The following is an 18716-nucleotide window of genomic DNA, read 5'->3' on the forward strand; positions in this document are numbered from 1 at the left end:
TTTCTTAGGTGGCCGAGAGCTCATCCCAACCCAAGCGTAATTTTGGGATGAACCTTTCTTACACAGGCTGTGACCAGGTTTATGTTTTTCCTCCCAAATCAGATAAACAGAATATAGTAAAAATGTCTTTTAATTTATTTTTTAAAAGATGGGTACTATTGTATCTTTGCCTACCTGTAGGCAAGATAAAGATTTCCAGCATGGCCAAATATGATCTACTTATCTTGGGTGGAAGAAAATGGATTTTTTCTAGTGACAGCATATTAGTATTAAAAAGAAAAAATTGCCTCTATCATGGCCTCTTTTGGTCTGAGTTAAGTCATACAAAGCATGAACTGAAGGTGAATATCGACACATAAATGGGAGGGAATAAACATACTTTTAAAGGCATCGGACCAAGTTTTATAAGCTAAAAAGATACACAGTTTTAATCAATATGACACAGTTTTCCCAAGTCAGATGAGCACCAGACCCATTCAAAGAATGATGGGGGAAAAAACTTGGGTGTTAGCTTAGCAATTCTGGGTGAAAACATAACATAAATTAAAAAAAGAATATTTCAGAAAAATGAAAGATTTGAAAAATGCAAAGTTATAAATAGATAAACTATTTTACAACAGTTGTAAACAAAAGTAGATCGTTCATCAAGGCAACATGTTGTAGTTTGTAATACAATCATGAAAATGTACGAAAACAATGCCAAGTTGGGGCATTTATTTCATGGGGACCGATCAAGCTGTCGAAGTACAGCCATATGCTGGTTTTCTGAACATATGTCTATGGCTCTGTCGGAGGACTGATTCACATGCCGTCCAACACTTGCACATTTCACATAGAAATATGTTCATTCACAACATTAATTTTATTAATGAGTGAAACTTTGATGAAGATGGTCGCAAGTTTGTGTGTGTTGCAAAGTGAAATTCAAAAAATACATTGTAGTTATTCTGATAATGGACTTAATGGATATATTGACAGTCATAGTAGCATGTAACTTCTATATGGAAACACATGAGTGAAAGATTATAGAGAAAGAAAATATTAACTGGACATTTAACAATCTTTGTCTTACAGATTCAATGTTTTGTTTGCGTGAATTAGAGAAAAAGGACCATCAGAAGTCAAGGTGAAAAGGGAACATGTATGGAATTTGAACAGTGTTTTTTTCATCTTTCATTAAATAGGGCCTTACATGTAGATTTGTGAAAATTGCGACAAAATGCTTTAAATTGTGGATTTACGACAGTATACTATATTTCAAACAAGGAAACAAAGCAAAGACATTTTAAAATACCGAATTTGAAGAATTTTAAGAGATTACAAATGCATTTGAACATAACTGTACTCATTGACTTTTTATGGGTGTACTTTTTGTATTGTGAATTTTGCCTCAAATTTGAGTGGACAAAAGTATATCTTTTGGATTGTGAATTTTGACACCTATTCTTGCGAAAAATAGTGAACTTTTGGGATTGTGAATAGGTACATCTTGAAGAAAAATAGAAGATAACTTGGAATTATATGAAAGGATTTCTTGAGACAGAAAACGCTCAGTGATTGGCTAACAAGACTAATTAACAGTGATGACTGATTAAAAAATGTGTATGGACAATATCAGTGATATTTTTGGGGATTATTTTCACAGCCTGTTCCTTCCAAATACGGATTTTTTCTCAACTTTAGGAAAAATACAAAATCATGCTAAAATAGCAAATATAACAAATATACATGTTTTCTCTCTTTTACACATACATTATTACTAGTCTTTTCAAGATTGTGTTTATTCTTTTATAAATTCATTGCTTTTTTATTCTTTTACAGAATTTGTAATTAATTAATAGGGAAAATATCATGAACTTGTGGGAAAATGAACACTTTCGCTAGGGGTAACTGCCTTTAGAAGGCAGTAAATTGTACCAGAAAAAATCACTGAATATTAAAAATCAAGATTTACCTATTTTCTTTCTTTTAGATGCCAGCAATTTTATTTCTATTCAATATTGAATGGAGAGACACTGAGGTATGTGCGGATGTTATTGATGACAAACAAATTAATAATTGTCATTTAAATGTCAATTCTGTTAACTGTCTTGTGTGATTTATCAAGTATGTAATTCTATTTTTAAGAGAAGTTTCTACGTCAATGTATATGCAGAGTAAGTTATTTAAGTGTATTGGAGTTTCATAAAAATATGAAAATGAGCACAACACAAAATATCTGGTTCCCTCATGTGTTATAGGCACCCATCTACAGATTTCATGTTAGCAACATTTCCTTTAAACTTTCTTTAAATTGAAAGACTTTGCTCTCTTTAATCTGGGATGTTTTTCCAATTAGTTGAACCAGCTTTTACGAACACACACCAGACCAGCAGATCTAGCAGATACTCAATTAAACAGAATTTTGTAAGTCGAAGCCTAAAATAATTCAAATTTAAAAGCACTACTAATCCTTTACGGCAAAATTAGGCATTTTCTGACACATTGAAAACAAATATGAAGGAAAGTCACACACGCAAGACAGTATCTGGCAAATACTCAATTAAACAGAAGTTTTTAAATCTAAGCCAAAAATCATTCAATTTTCAAAGGGCTAGTAATGCTTTTAGGCAAAATAAGGCATTTTCTGACACATTTAAAACAAATACTAACAAAGAGCACTTATACAATGAACACTGATGATTTATTATTGAAATAATACATTTCTGTTCACATTTAACACCTAATTTGTTTGTCGGATGTCTGACCCTATAAAACTGAATCAAATGAAAAATGAATCCCTTTAAAAGTTTTATTATGAATGCATAATTTTGTCAATTACATGTGAATGCCAATTATAAATGGTGTGACAGTTGTTCTAGTTCAAACATCAAAATTGCCTTAAAACATGTATTAGATGTTGCATATACAGAGAAAAACACTGAACAGACTGTCAAACACACCTATTATGATCTCCCGAATACACAAATCTTTATCAACAACGACACTTTGAGGTGTAAATCTGACGTCACGTGACTTGGAGAAAAATATTGTCGAGCTAGACACTGCGGCGCCGAGTGCCAAAATTTCGTCTGACCCATATGCTTGAAAATCCTAGATTTTACATAAAAATCATTTATAAAGAGCCAAAATAACGCCATATTTGAAAAGATCAGACTTAAATCCATCTAAAACGACCTTAATTGCAAGCGATTCGTGTTGTATTTCTGTAAAAACACCGGGAAATCCTCATTAATCAGGGGTTTAAACCGTCAACATGGCGTGAAAAATCCGAAAATCGAATCAGCATCATTTCGGACGTTTTCAAAATTACTTACCCTGGTGGGTACCTCCCGTCCATAGCCAAGTTTAATTCGCAGGACAATCAAGAAGGAGTTAAATCCAAGATCTTGCACAATCAAACTCAATTATCCACAAAAAATCACATACGGTTGACAATCATTTTGAATCTACTCGGAGTACACACTGTATACTTTCTTTGTGTTCCATTAGTACACTGTTGACCTTAATTGATATTCATACGCGCCTCCGCTGCAAAGCACCTGCTCGTATGCTAATTAGATTTTGTTAATTTCGAACATTAACACCACATACTTTCAAGGAATTTATATCATATGTAACGTTCTTTAATATCTGAGAAACTAATGTTAATGTCACGGCGTGATTCGGTCAATAATGGGATAACAGCTACAGTACTACTTTCTATCGGCTTTTCGCATGTTATTCGGCTTAATATTTTTAACCGTGTGTATTATTTACACGCGGACGATCGCGAGTTAAGCATCTTTTATATGTAAAATTTACAGTGAATAACAGTAGGAACAAGATACGAAAATAATTTAGTTAATCGGATAACTTTCACAAGTATTTGAATGAATTCAATTTTATTTAATTGTGTAATTGAATTTTAAATTAACCAAATATTTAATAAATGCGATGCATTGCATGAAATACTTTAAAGCTGTACATGGATGATTCAACGAACATTTTAACTACGACCATATATCACATCCGACAACAACCCTTATTAAAAAAACTACAGAAGCACGAAATAAGTATGATGATATATTAAATAAAGGATATTTAATGGCGATGTAAACATAACATAGCGTTGCCAAATCATGGTACATATATAATGCATGTGTACATGTGCCACTAACCCGCCCCCTCCCAGCCTCCGTCAGAAGATACACACCATCCAACGCAAAACCTTGGCCCATGGTATCAAATATTTGCTATCTGAAAGGCACTGGTCACGGGGAAAACAATCGATGATGTTTCATGGTCACCAAGATTATCTCTTATCTACCGTTGTCATATTTAGAGGGACACAATGTAGGTAGGCGCGTAGCAAAGGCCAATCTTGGATGACGCAGATCGATGATGGACAACATATTAAACCCTTCAGTCCCCCCCTTTCATTTTTCAGATTTGGGGTTTTCGGTATAACAAAATCTTCGACCTGCCAAAATTTCATTATGCAACTGCATATCTGCGTACAGTCAACTACGCGCCTGGTAGGCATAATGTCATATTATATCATACTGTTTTAATGCATTAAATGTTCTTTAAACACATTTGTCTTTAATGATAAAAAAACTTGATATGTGTACATATAAAAAAATGGCGATATTTTGGTGTTTTTTAACTGCGGAATGTGTGGCCACCGTTTGCTATTTAACGCTAAAGCCGCCATCTATTGGTCAACTAGCTGTTATGTCAAAGAGTAATTTTAAACGTTTTTTAAAATGTTTAGCAATACAATCTTTAAAATAACACTGTGATCTTAAAAACATAAATTCCTGTTCATTTCCCGACCCTCTCGATCTTACTTTCTCTAGATATCCTCTCCTGGTTCCGTTGTCCTGGTGACGGGGAAACAAGTAGAAGGCGGTAGAGGGCAGTGAAACTAGGAGGGGACGGGGAAATAAGTAGAAGGCAAGGCGGTAGAGGGCAGGGGAACTAGGAGGGGACGGGGAAAGAAGTAGAAGGCGGAAGAGGGCAGGGAAACTAGGAGGGGACGGGGAAATAAGTAGAAGGCAAGGCGGTAGAGGGCAGGGGAACTAGGAGGGGACGGGGAAAGAAGTAGAAGGCGGAAGAGGGCAGGGAAACTAGGAGGGGACGGGGAAAGAAGTAGAAGGCGGAAGAGGGCAGGGGAACTAGGAGGGGACGGGGAAATAAGTAGAAGGCGGTAGAGGGCAGGGGAACTAGGAGGGGACGGGGAAAGAAGTAGAAGGCGGAAGAGGGCAGGGAAACTAGGAGGGGACGGGGAAATAAGTAGAAGGCGGAAGAGGGCAGGGTAACTAGGAGGGGACGGGGAAATAAGTAGAAGGCGGTAGAGGGCAGGGAAACTAGGAGGGGACGGGGAAAGGAGTAGAAGACGGAAGAGGGCAGGGGAACTAGGAGGGGACGGGGAAATAAGTAGAAGGCGGTATAGAGGGCAGGGAAACTAGGAGGGGACGGGGAAATAAGTAGAAGGCGGTAGAGGGCAGGGAAACTAGGAGGGGACGGGGAAAGGAGTAGAAGGCGGAAGAGGGCAGGGAAACTAGGAGGGGACGGGGAAAGAAGTAGAAGACGGAAGAGGGCAGGGGAACTAGGAGGGGACGGGGAAATAAGTAGAAGGCGGTATAGAGGGCAGGGAAACTAGGAGGGGACGGGGAAATAAGTAGAAGGCGGTAGAGGGCAGGGAAACTAGGAGGGGACGGGGAAAGAAGTAGAAGACGAAAGAGGGCAGGGGAACTAGGAGGGGACGGGGAAATAAGTATAAGGCGGTAGAGGGCAGGGAAACTAGGAGGGGACGAGGAAAGAAGTAGAAGACGGAAGGGGGCAGGGGAACTAGGAGGGAACGGATGGGGAAATAAGTAGAAGTCGGAAGGGGGCAGGGAGACAAGTGAAGGGACGGGGAAATACGTAGAAGACTGAAGTCGGCAGGGACACTAGGGGGAGACAGGGAAATAAGTAGAAGTCGCAATAGGGCAGGGAAGCTAGGATTGGACGGGGGAATAGGTAGAAGTCGAAATAGGGCAGGGAAAATAGGAGGGGACGGGGAAATAAGTAGAAGTCGGAAAGGGGCAGGGAAACTAGGGGTGGGAAAGAGGGAAGAGAAACTAGGATGGGGCGGGGAAATAAGTAGAAGTCGGAAGAGGGCAGGGAAACTAGGAGGGGACAAGAACTTGAAACGGGAAGGAGATGTTGGGAAAGGAGATGGAAATGAGAAAATGACAAGAAAGAAAAGCGAGTTTGAGAAAGACTATGTGAACTAGGAGACAACGAGAAAACATTACGAGAATTGAAAAAAGAAAGGAAAGAAACCAGGAGAGGACGCAGAAACAAATATATGTTTGAAGGAGGCTGTTCAACGAGGAGATGACGAACAAAATTTGAGAGATTGTAAAAGGCCAGTGATACTGGGAATGAACGATGAAACTACGAAAAAACATGGAAAATAAGAGATGAAGACCTCCTAGTTTCCCTGCCCTCTACCGCCTTCTACTTGTTTCCCCGTCCCCTCCTTGTTTCCATGCCCTCTTCCGTCTTCTACTTCTTTCCCCGTCCCCTCCTAGTTTCCCTGCCCTCTACCGCCTTCTACTTGTTTCCCCGTCCCCTCCTTGTTTCCCTGCCCTCTTCAGTCTAATACTTATTTCCCCGTCCTCCCCTTGTTTCCCTGCCCTCTATCACCTTCTAATTATTTCCCCGGCCTCTCCTTGTTTCCCTGCCCTCTACCGCCTTCTACTTATTTCCCCGTCCCCTCCTAGTTATTTTCCCGTCTCCTCCTAGTTTCCCTGCTCCCTTCCGACTTCTACTTGTTTCCCCGTTCCCTCCTAGTATCCCTGCCCTCTTCCGTCTTCTACTTCTTTCCCCGTCCCCTCCTTGTTTCCCTGCCCTCTTTCGCCTTCTGCTTATTTCCCCGTCCCCTCCTAGTTTCTCTGCCCTCTTCCGTCTTATACTTATTTCCCCGTCCCCTCCTAGTTCCCCTGCCCTCTTCCGTCTTATACTTATTTCCCCGTCCTCTCCTTATTTTTCTGCCCTCTTCCGTCTTCTACTTTTGCACCGCCCCCTCTTAGTGTCCCTGCTATCTTCCAACTTCTACTTGTTTCCCCGTCCCTTCGTAGGGTCCTTGCCGTCTTACGACTTCTACAAATTTCACCGTCTCCTCATAGTTTTCCTGCCCTCTACCGACGTCAAATTATTTCCCCGTCCCTTTGTAGTTTCCTTGCCATATTGCGACTTTTACTTATTTCCCCGTCGCCTCTTAGTTTTCCTGCCCTCATACGACTACTACTTATTTCCCCGTCCCCTCCTTGTTCTCCTGCCCTCTTCGGACTTCTACGTATTTCCCCGTCCCCTCCTAGTTTCCCTGACTTTTCCGTCGTATATATATTTCCCCATCCCAGCTAGTTTTCCTGCCCTCTTGCGACTTCTAGTTATTTCCCCGTCCTCTCCACAAGTTTCATGCCCCTTTCCAACCTTACGTTGTTTCCCCGTCCCCTCCTAGTTTCCCTGCCCTCTTCCACCTTCTACTTATTTCCCCGTCCCCTCCTAGTTTCTCTGCCCTCTTCCGTCTTCTACTTATTTCCCCGTCCCCTCCTATCTCTCCTGCCCTATTGCGACTTCTACTTAATTCCCCATCCCCTCCTTGTTCCCCCGCCCTCTTGCGACTTCTATTCATTTCCCAGCCCCTCTGAGTTTTCCTGCCACCTTCCGACTTCTTCTTATTTCCCCGTCCCTACGTAGTTTCCCTGACCTATTGCGACTTCCCCCGTCTCCTCCTAGTTTTCATGCCCTCTACCGCCTTTTACTCATTCCCCGTCCCCTCTTAGTTTTCCTGCTCTCTTGCTACTTCTACTTGTTTCACCGTCTCCTCCTTGCCTCTCTGTTCTCGTCGGACTTCTATTTATTTCCTTGTTGCCTCCTATTTCCCCTGCCCTCTTCCAACTTTTTACTTATTTCCCCCTCCCCTCCAAGTTCCCCTGACTTTTTCGACTGCTATTTATTTCCCATCCCTTCCTACTTTCCATGCCCTTTCCCAACTCCACGTTGTTTCCCCGTCCCCTCCTAAGTTCCATACCCTCTTCCGACCTTTACTAATTTCCCCGTCCCCTCCTAGTTTCCATTAACTCTCCCGCTTTTACTTATTTCCCCGTCCCCTCACTAGTCTCCCTGTAGTATATGCCCTTTCCAAGCCTCACGTTGATTCTCGACCCCTCTTTGTTTCAATGCCCATTCCCAACCTCAAGTTGTTCTCTCGTGCCCATCTAGTTTCCTCGCCAACTTCCGACTCCTTCTTCTTATGTTCACGTTCCCTACTAGTGTCCATGTCTTTTCCCAACCTCAAGTTGTTTTCTCGTAACTTTTATTCCCCCGTCCTCTCCTAGTTTCCCAGCCTATGTCCAACCTCATTTTCTTTTCTTCTTCTCTCCTAGTTTTCCAGCCCTTTTCCAACCTCACCTTGTTTCCCCATCATCTTCTAGTTTCCCAGCCATTTTTAACCTCACTTTGTTTTCCAATCCGCTCCTAGTTTCACTGTCCTTTACCAAACTCACATTGTTTCCCTTTCCTCTCATTGTTTAACTGTTCTTTCCCAACCTCTCCTTGTTTTTACGTCCTCTGCTAAGTTTCCATGCCATTTTCGAATCTCTCCTTGTTCCCCCATCCTCTCCTATGTTCCATGTCTTTTCCCAAACTCACATTGTTTTCTCCCTTCCTAGTTTTTCTGTCCTCTCCTAGGTAACATACCCTTTCCCAACATTAGGCTGATTTTTTAGCCCCCTTTTAGTAATTCTGACGTTTTCCAAAACTTTTTCTACCCCTCTTAGTTTCCCTATCCTCAAAAGTTTCCCGCCCTTTCCATATCTGTTTTTTTCTCCCGTCCTAGTTTCTCTGTACTCTGCTAAATGGACTGTCATTTCCAGCCATTCGTTCGTTCCCCTCGTCCTAGATAACTTCCCCTTTTCTAGGTTCCCGGTAATTTCTCAATGTCGCGTAAATATTCCCCTCCTGGTTATATGTCATGTCCAAGTCCCATGCCCTTTCTCAACCTCGCCTTGTTTTATCGTCATCTCTTAGATTACCTGCCCATTGCTAACCTCACTGTTTCCCCGTTCTCTCTTAGTTTCCATGCCATTTCCCAACCTCATTTTGATTTCTCGCCCCTTCGAAGGATCCATGTCCTCTCCAGGGTAAAATGCCTTTTCCCAACTCAGGTTGTTGTTTTTTTCGTACTTTCTTAGAAACCCGGACGTGCTCGTACCTTTATTTGTTTTTCATTCCCTTCTATATTCCCTATCATCACATACATTGTAGTTACCCTGCCCTTTCCAAACCTTGTTTTTCCACCCAGCCTAGTTTTGCTGTCCTCTCTTATTTTGAAGGTCATTTCCCGACATTTCGTTCGTTTTCCCCATCCTAGTTTCACTTATTATTTATTTGTCCTCACCTGGTTTCCATGCCGTACCCCAACTTTTCCTAGTTCCCATGCCTTTTCCAAACTGGTTTGTGTTCACGCTTCTGCTTAATTTCCCTGCTCTCTCATAATTCGATTTTAATTTCCTAATCTTTAATCCGTTTTCCTGCTTTTCCTAGTTATTTGTCTTCTCCTAGTTTTTCAAACCTTCCAAATGTTCATGCCCTTTCCCAAACACGCATTATTTGTTCATTGTATCCTAATTTCCCTACCCTCTTCCGACACATATTCGTTTTCCCCATTCTCCCCTTCCTTTCCTAGTTCCCTTAGTTTCCCCGCCCTAGTTATTTGTCCTCTCCTAGTTTTTCTGCACTATCCAAACCATTCATCATCTCTTCTAGTTCCCCTTTCATCTCCAGTTGCATTGCCCTTTCTCACCTCTCCAAGTTTCCCTTTCATCGGCATAGATCCACTGTCCTCATGAGTTGCACTGTTTAACCTTCAAATTCACTGACCTCTTCATATGTACCCAAGGATTAAAGGTAACGTTATGGGTCTACCTAGGGCTTAGCTGTGGCATAGGTACTCAATAATTAATGCCAATGTTATGGGCATTGCTTATGTTCACCTGTAGCATGTGTACCCAATGATTAAAGCCAACGTTATGGGTCTTGCTAATGTTCACCTGTAGCATGTGTACCCAATGATTAAAGCCAACGTTATGGGTCTTGCTAATGTTCACCTGTAGCATGTGTACCCAATGATTAAAGCCAACGTTATGGGTCATGCTTATGTTCAACTGTAGCATGTGTACCCGATGATTAAATCCAACGTTATGGGTCATGCTTATGTTCACCTGTAGCATGTGTACCCGATGATTATAGCCATCGTTATGGGTCTTGCTAATGTTCACCTGTAGCATGTGTACCCGATGATTAAAGCCAACGTTATGGGTCTTGCTTATGTTCACCTGTAGCATGTGTACCCGATGATTAAAGCCAACGTTATGGGTCATGCTTATGTTCACCTGTAGCATGTGTACCCAATGATTATAGCCAACGTTATGGGTCTTGCTAATATTCACCTGTAGCATGTGTACCCAATGATTATAGCCAACGTTATGGGTCTTGCTAATATTCACCTGTAGCATGTGTACCCAATGATTATAGCCAACGTTATGGGTCTTGCTAATATTCACCTGTAGCATGTGTACCCAATGATTAAAGCCAACGTTATGGGTCTCGCTAATGTTCACCTGTAGCATGTGTACCCAATGATTAAAGCCAACGTTATGGGTCTCGCTAATGTTCACCTGTAGCATGTGTACCCAATGATTATAGCCAACGTTATGGGTCTTGCTTATGTTCACCTGTAGCATGTGTACCCAATGATTGTAGCCAACGTAATGGGTCTCGCTAATGTTCACCTGTAGCATGTGTACCCAATGATTAAGCCAACGTAATGGGTCTCGCTAATGTTCACCTGTAGCATGTGTACCCAATGATTATAGCCATCGTTATGGGTCTTGCTTATGTTCACCTGTAGCATGTGTACCCAATGATTAAAGCCAACGGTATGGGTCTCGCTAATGTTCACCTGTAGCATGTGTACCCAATGATTAAATCCAACGTTATGGGTCATGCTTATGTTCACCTGTAGCATGTGTACCCAATGATTGTAGCCAACGTTATGGGTCATGCTTATGTTCACCTGTAGCATGTGTACCCAATGATTAAAGCCAACGTTATGGGTCTTGCTTATGTTCACCTGTAGCAAGTTTACCCAAAGATTAAAGCCAACGTTATGGGTCTCACTAATGTTCACCTGTAGCATGTGTACCCGATGATTAAAGCCAACGTTATGTGTCTCGCTAATGTTCACCTGTAGCATGTGTACCCAATGATTGTAGCCAACGTTATGGGTCTCGCTTATGTTCACCTGTAGCATGTGTACCCAATGATTGTAGCCAACGTTATGGGTCTCGCTAATGTTCACCTGTAGCATGTGTACCCAATGATTGTAGCCAACGTTATGGGTCATGCTTATGTTCACCTGTAGCATGTGTACCCAATGATTAAAGCCAACGTTATGGGTCATGCTTATGTTCACCTGTAGCATGTGTACCCAATGATTAAAGCCAACGTTATGGGTCATGCTTATGTTCACCTGTAGCATGTGTACCCAATGATTGTAGCCAACGTTATGGGTCATGCTTATGTTCACCTGTAGCATGTGTACCCAATGATTAAAGCCAACGTTATGGGTCTTGCTTATGTTCACCTGTAGCATGTGTAACCAATGATTAAAGCCAACGTTATGGGTCTCGCTAATGTTCACCTGTAGCATGTGTACCCAATGATTATAGCCAACGTTATGGGTCTTGCTTATGTTCACCTGTAGCATGTGTACCCAATGATTAAAGCCAACGTTATGGGTCTTGCTTATGTTCACCTGTAGCATGTGTACCCAATGATTAAAGCCAACGTTATAAGTCTTGCTAATGTTCACCTGTAGCATGTGTACCCAATGATTAAAGCCAACGTTATGGGTCTTGCTAATGTTCACCTGTAGCATGTGTACCCAATGATTAAAGCCAACGTTATGGGTCTTGCTAATGTTCACCTGTAGCATGTGTACCCAATGATTAAAGCCAACGTTATGGGTCTTGCTAATGTTCACCTGTAGCATGTGTACCCAATGATTAAAGCCAACGTTATGGGTCTTGCTAATGTTCACCTGTAGCATGTGTACCCAATGATTAAAGCCAACGTTATGGGTCTTGCTAATGTTCACCTGTAGCATGTGTACCCAATGATTAAAGCCAACGTTATAAATCTTGCTAATGTTCACCTGTAGCATGTGTACCCAATGATTAAAGCCAACGTTATGGGTCTTGCTAATGTTCACCTGTAGCATGTGTACCCAATGATTAAAGCCAACGTTATGGGTCTTGCTAATGTTCACCTGTAGCATGTGTACCCAATGATTAAAGCCAACGTTATGGGTCTTGCTAATGTTCACCTGTAGCATGCATACCCGATGATTAAATCCAACGTTATGGGTCATGCTTATGTTCACCTGCAGCATGTGTACCCAATGATTGTAGCCAACGTTATGGGTCATGCTTATGTTCACCTGTAGCATGTGTACCCAATGATTAAAGCCAACGTTATGGGTCTTGCTAATGTTCACCTGTAGCATGTGTACCCAATGATTAAAGCCAACGTAATGGGTCATGCTTATGTTCACCTGTAGCATGTGTACCCGATGATTAAATCCAACGTTATAGGTCATGCTTATGTTCACCTGTAGCAGGTGTACCCGATGATTATAGCCATCGTTATGGGTCTTGCTAATGTTCACCTGTAGCATGTTTACCCGATGATTAAAGCCAACGTTATGGGTCTTGCTTATGTTCACCTGTAGCATGTGTACCCGATGATTAAAGCCAACGTTATGGGTCTCGCTAATGTTCACCTGTAGCATGTGTACCCAATGATTAAAGCCAACGTAATGGGTCTCGCTAATGTTCACCTGTAGCATGTGTACCCAATGATTATAGCCAACGTTATGGGTCTTGCTTATGTTCACCTGTAGCATGTGTACCCAATGATTAAAGCCAACGTAATGGGTCTCGCTAATGTTCACCTGTAGCATGTGTACCCAATGATTAAAGCCAACGTAATGGGTCTTGCTAATGTTCACCTGTAGCATGTGTACCCAATGATTATAGCCATCGTTATGGGTCTTGCTTATGTTCACCTGTAGCATGTGTACCCAATGATTAAAGCCAACGGTATGGGTCTCGCTAATGTTCACCTGTAGCATGTGTACCCAATGATTAAATCCAACGTTATGGGTCATGCTTATGTTCACCTGCAGCATGTGTACCCAATGATTGTAGCCAACGTTATGGGTCATGCTTATGTTCACCTGTAGCATGTGTACCCAATGATTAAAGCCAACGTTATGGGTCTTGCTTATGTTCACCTGTAGCAAGTTTACCCAAAGATTAAAGCCAACGTTATGGGTCATGCTTATGTTCACCTGTAGCATGTGTACCCAATGATTATAGCCATCGTTATGGGTCTTGCTTATGTTCACCTGTAGCATGTGTACCCGATGATTAAAGCCAACGTTAGGCCTAAAAAAAAAAATACATTTGGTTCGGGTTACCCGACCCTACCTACGGAATAGGCGCCGACCCTAACGTTTTTATATTCAGTTTGAAAAAAAAAAATGAAAAAAAAAAAAAAAAAAAAAAAATCTTTTTTTTTTTGCTTTTCAATATGTAGTTTAAAACCTTAATTGCTTATATAGAAGATAACTTTAACACCATTCTCCAATGATGAAAATAACATTCTTATATAAAGCCTAATAAAAAAAAAATATAAAAAAAGCCTACCTACCCTACCTATTTTTGAAAAGGATGTAACCCTAACCAAACAATTTTTTTTAGGCCTTATGGGTCTTGCTAATGTTCACCTGTAGCATGTGTACCCAATGATTATAGCCAACGTTATGGGTCTTGCTAATGTTCACCTGTAGCATGTGTACCCGATGATTAAAGCCAACGTTATGGGTCTCGCTAATGTTCGCCTGTAGCATGTGTACCCAATGATTAAAGCCAACGTAATGGGTCTTGCTAATATTCACCTGTAGCATGTGTACCCAATGATTATAGCCAACGTTATGGGTCTTGCTAATATTCACCTGTAGCATGTGTACCCAATGATTAAAGCCAACGTTATGGGTCTCGCTAATGTTCACCTGTAGCATGTGTACCCAAATGATTAAAGCCAACGTTATGGGTCATGCTTATGTTCACCTGTAGCATGTGTACCCGATGATTATAGCCAACGTTATGGGTCTTGCTTATGTTCACCTGTAGCATGTGTACCCAATGATTAAAGCCAACGTTATGGGTCTTGCTAATGTTCACCTGTAGCATGTGTACCCAATGATTATAGCCAACGTTATGGGTCTTGCTAATATTCACCTGTAGCATGTGTACCCAATGATTATAGCCAACGTTATGGGTCTTGCTTATGTTCACATGTGGCATGTGTACCCGATGATTAAAGCCAACGTTATGGGTCTCGTTAATGTTCGCCTGTAGCATGTGTACCCAATGATTATAGCCAACGTTATGGGTCTTGCTAATATTCACCTGTAGCATGTGTACCCAATGATTATAGCCAACGTTATGGGTCTTGCTAATGTTCACCTGTAGCATGTGTACCCAATGATTATAGCCAACGTTATGGGTCTTGCTAATATTCACCTGTAGCATGTGTACCCAATGATTATAGCCAACGTTATGGGTCTTGCTAATGTTCACCTGTAGCATGTGTACCCAATGATTAAAGCCAACGTTATGGGTCTTGCTAATGTTCACCTATAGCATGTGTACCCGATGATTAAAGCCAACGTTATGGGTCTCGTTAATGTTCGCCTGTAGCATGTGTACCCAATGATTAAAGCCAACGTTATGGGTCTTGCTAATGTTCACCTGTAGCATGTGTACCCAATGATTATAGCCAACGTTATGGGTCTTGCTAATATTCACCTGTAGCATGTGTACCCAATGATTATAGCCAACGTTATGGGGCTTGCTAATGTTCACCTGTAGCATGTGTACCCAAATGATTAAAGCCAACGTTATGGGTCATGCTTATGTTCACCTGTAGCATGTGTACCCAATGATTATAGCCATCGTTATGGGTCTTGCTAATGTTCACCTGTAGCATGTGTACCCGATGATTAAAGCCAACGTTATGGGTCTCGCTAATGTTCACCTGTAGCATGTGTACCCAAATGATTAAAGCCAACGTTATGGGTCTCGCTAATGTTCACCTGTAGCATGTGTACCCAATGATTATAGCCAACGTTATGGGTCTTGCTAATATTCACCTGTAGCATGTGTACCCAATGATTATAGCCAACGTTATGGGTCTTGCTAATATTCACCTGTAGCATGTGTACCCAATGATTATAGCCAACGTTATGGGTCTTGCTAATATTCACCTGTAGCATGTGTACCCAATGATTAAAGCCAACGTTATGGGTCTAGCTAATGTTCACCTGTAGCATGTGTACCCAATGATTAAAGCCAACGTTATGGGTCTAGCTAATGTTCACCTGTAGCATGTGTACCCAATGATTAAAGCCAACGTTATGGGTCTAGTTAATGTTCACCTGTAGCATGTGTACCCGACGATTAAAGCCAACGTTATGGGTCTTGCTTATGTTCACCTGTAGCATGTGTACCCAATGATTAAAGCCAACGTTATGGGTCTAGCTAATGTTCACCTGTAGCATGTGTACCCAAATGATTAAAGCCAACGTTATGGGTCTTGCTAATGTTCACCTGTAGCATGTGTACCCGATTATTAAAGCCAACGTTATGGGTCTTGCTTATGTTCACCTGTAGCATGTGTACCCAATGATTAAAGCCAACGTTATGGGTCTAGCTAATGTTCACCTGTAGCATATGTACCCAAATGATTAAAGCCAACGTTATGGGTCTTGCTTATGTTCATCTGTAGCATGTGTACCCAATGATTAAAGCCAACGTTATGGGTCTTGCTAATGTTCACCTGTAGCATGTGTACCCAATGATTAAAGCCAACGTTATGGGTCTTGCTAATGTTCACCTGTAGCATGTGTACCCAATGATTAAAGCCAACGTTATGGGTCTTGCTAATGTTCACCTGTAGCATGTGTACCCAATGATTAAAGCCAACGTTATGGGTCTTGCTAATGTTCACCTGTAGCATGTGTACCCAATGATTATAGCCAACGTTATGGGTCTTGCTAATATTCACCTGTAGCATGTGTACCCAATGATTATAGCCAACGTTATGGGTCTTGCTAATATTCACCTGTAGCATGTGTACCCAATGATTAAAGCCAACGTTATGGGTCTTGCTAATGTTCACCTGTAGCATGTGTACCCGATGATTAAAGCCAACGTTATGGGTCTCGTTAATGTTCGCCTGTAGCATGTGTACCCAATGATTAAAGCCAACGTTATGGGTCTTGCTTATGTTCACCTGTAGCATGTGTACCCAATGATTATAGCCATCGTTATGGGTCTTGCTAATGTTCACCTGTAGCATGTGTACCCGATGATTAAAGCCAACGTTATGGGTCTCGCTAATGTTCACCTGTAGCATGTGTACCCAAATGATTAAAGCCAACGTTATGGGTCATGCTTATGTTCACCTGTAGCATGTGTACCCAATGATTATAGCCATCGTTATGGGTCTTGCTAATGTTCACCTGTAGCATGTGTACCCGATGATTAAAGCCAACGTTATGGGTCTCGCTAATGTTCACCTGTAGCATGTGTACCCAAATGATTAAAGCCAACGTTATGGGTCTCGCTAATGTTCACCTGTAGCATGTGTACCCAATGATTATAGCCATCGTTATGGGTCTTGCTAATGTTCACCTGTAGCATGTGTACCCGATGATTAAAGCCAACGTTATGGGTCTTGCTTATGTTCACCTGTAGCATGTGTACCCAATGACTATAGCCAACGTTATGGGTCTAGCTAATGTTCACCTGTAGCATGTGTACCCAATGATTAAAGCCAACGTTATGGGTCTAGCTAATGTTCATCTGTAGCATGTGCACCCAATGATTAAAGCCAACGTTATGGGTCTTGCTAATGTTCACCTGTAGCATGTGTACCCAATGATTAAAGCCAACGTTATGGGTCTTGCTAATGTTCACCTGTAGCATGTGTACCCAATGATTAAAGCCAACGTTATGGGTCTTGCTAATGTTCACCTGTAGCATGTGTACCCAATGATTAAAGCCAACGTTATGGGTCTCGCTAATGTTCACCTGTAGCATGTGTACCCAATGATTAAAGCGAATGTTATGGGTCTTGCTAATGTTCACATGTAGGCTGTGTACCCAATGATTGAAGCAAATGTTATGGGCCTTTATGTTCAAGGCTGCGTATTTTCCTCTAAGAAAAGGCCATCAAAGAAACAGGAACTCCTGTTTTATTTCATTGAAATAAGGCGAATAACTCAAAAATAATTCAAGCCAATGGTATGGGCCTTGGTGAACATGTTCGTTTTTCCCCAGGCAAGGCATGTACCAAGTTTCAATTCAATATTTTAGCCTTTTTGAGTTACGTTTAAGGTTAAAGGTTTTGCACTACAATGACTACATCAAGGCTTACAACGACAACATAAGGCTATCACAAAATGATGAATATCTGCATTTTCCCTCAAACAACAACAATAACAGATAAACAACAATAACTATAGGGCAAGATACCTTTTTATCAGATGGGAGATGAAACAACATTGAATGCTTAAGAATTTATTTGTGATATTCAGTGTACAAAACCTGAGACAATGGGGTGGTTTTTCAGAGCTTTTAGAATCTAAATGCCATTATTTTAGAAAATTATAATGGAAATTCTAGCATTGTTTTTCTGTACCAAAATACATTGTGTATAATACAAAGACATTATAAACGTCAAAACAAACAAATAAGTCATGAGAAAATATGATAACACCAGTAATGAAACATTTATTTACAATGGCACACCATGGCTTATACATGTAGAAACTAAACAGCTTCTAAACATTAAGTATGAAATGCAATAAGGCACAATATTGGTAAATGGAAAATTAATGTGATTTTAATGAACAATTATGTTTTAGTAACTGATTTGACTTTAATAAATGATCAAACCAAAAAAGGGTATGATTTGTGTTCAGATAAAAAGACATCAACGGATATAAAATGGGGATTTTAAACTATTAGCTCTGGTCAGAAATTCCTGTTTACATTTTATTATCTGTGCAAAAAAATAATATGTTTTTTAGTTGTTAGGGTTTTGCTTTTAACATTCAATTAGAATGAATTCAGCTGTATCTGAAGTCAGTGCAAGATCTCAGTAACTAAATGAAGAAATAGAATCAGTTATTGAATTATGGTGACAAAAAAAGTTACTAAATTAATATTGAATTTCAAAAACTATTCCAAGCAAATTATTGGTTAAATTTAAATATACAAATCTATAATAAGTAGGCCTCCGACTGGCGGTACAGCGCTGAACAGATTTTGATCAATATTGCATAGTGGTACGGAGTTGAAATCATTTTACGAATATTGCATATACCTGTTATGTCTAACACTCTTTATGAATATTGCATAGATCTGTAAGGTTGAACACGCTTTATGAATAACGAATATTGCTTGGATCTGAAAATACTGCATATAGATCTCAAAGGCTGAACACATTTTGACAAATATTGCATAGATATCAAAGGTTGAACACAT

The 18716-nt window shown here is 40.7% G+C and overlaps 1 protein-coding gene across 8 annotated transcripts in view; it reads right to left on the reverse strand.

Annotated features, from left to right (window-relative positions):
* Positions 1–3481, reverse strand: part of LOC128221219 (transcription factor 12-like) — a 95573-nt gene extending 92092 nt beyond the window's left edge. For all 8 annotated transcript variants that reach the window (XM_052929734.1, XM_052929729.1, XM_052929733.1 and 5 more), the window contains exon 1: positions 3318–3481. In XM_052929734.1, the coding sequence (XP_052785694.1) occupies positions 3318–3340 (23 nt within the window). In that variant the 5' untranslated portion in view covers positions 3341–3481. The remainder of the gene's footprint in view (positions 1–3317) is intronic.
* Between the last annotated feature and the right edge of the window lie 15235 nt (positions 3482–18716).

Source organism: Mya arenaria, chromosome 16, assembly GCF_026914265.1.
Source record: "Mya arenaria isolate MELC-2E11 chromosome 16, ASM2691426v1".
NCBI classification, from domain to species: domain Eukaryota; kingdom Metazoa; phylum Mollusca; class Bivalvia; order Myida; family Myidae; genus Mya; species Mya arenaria.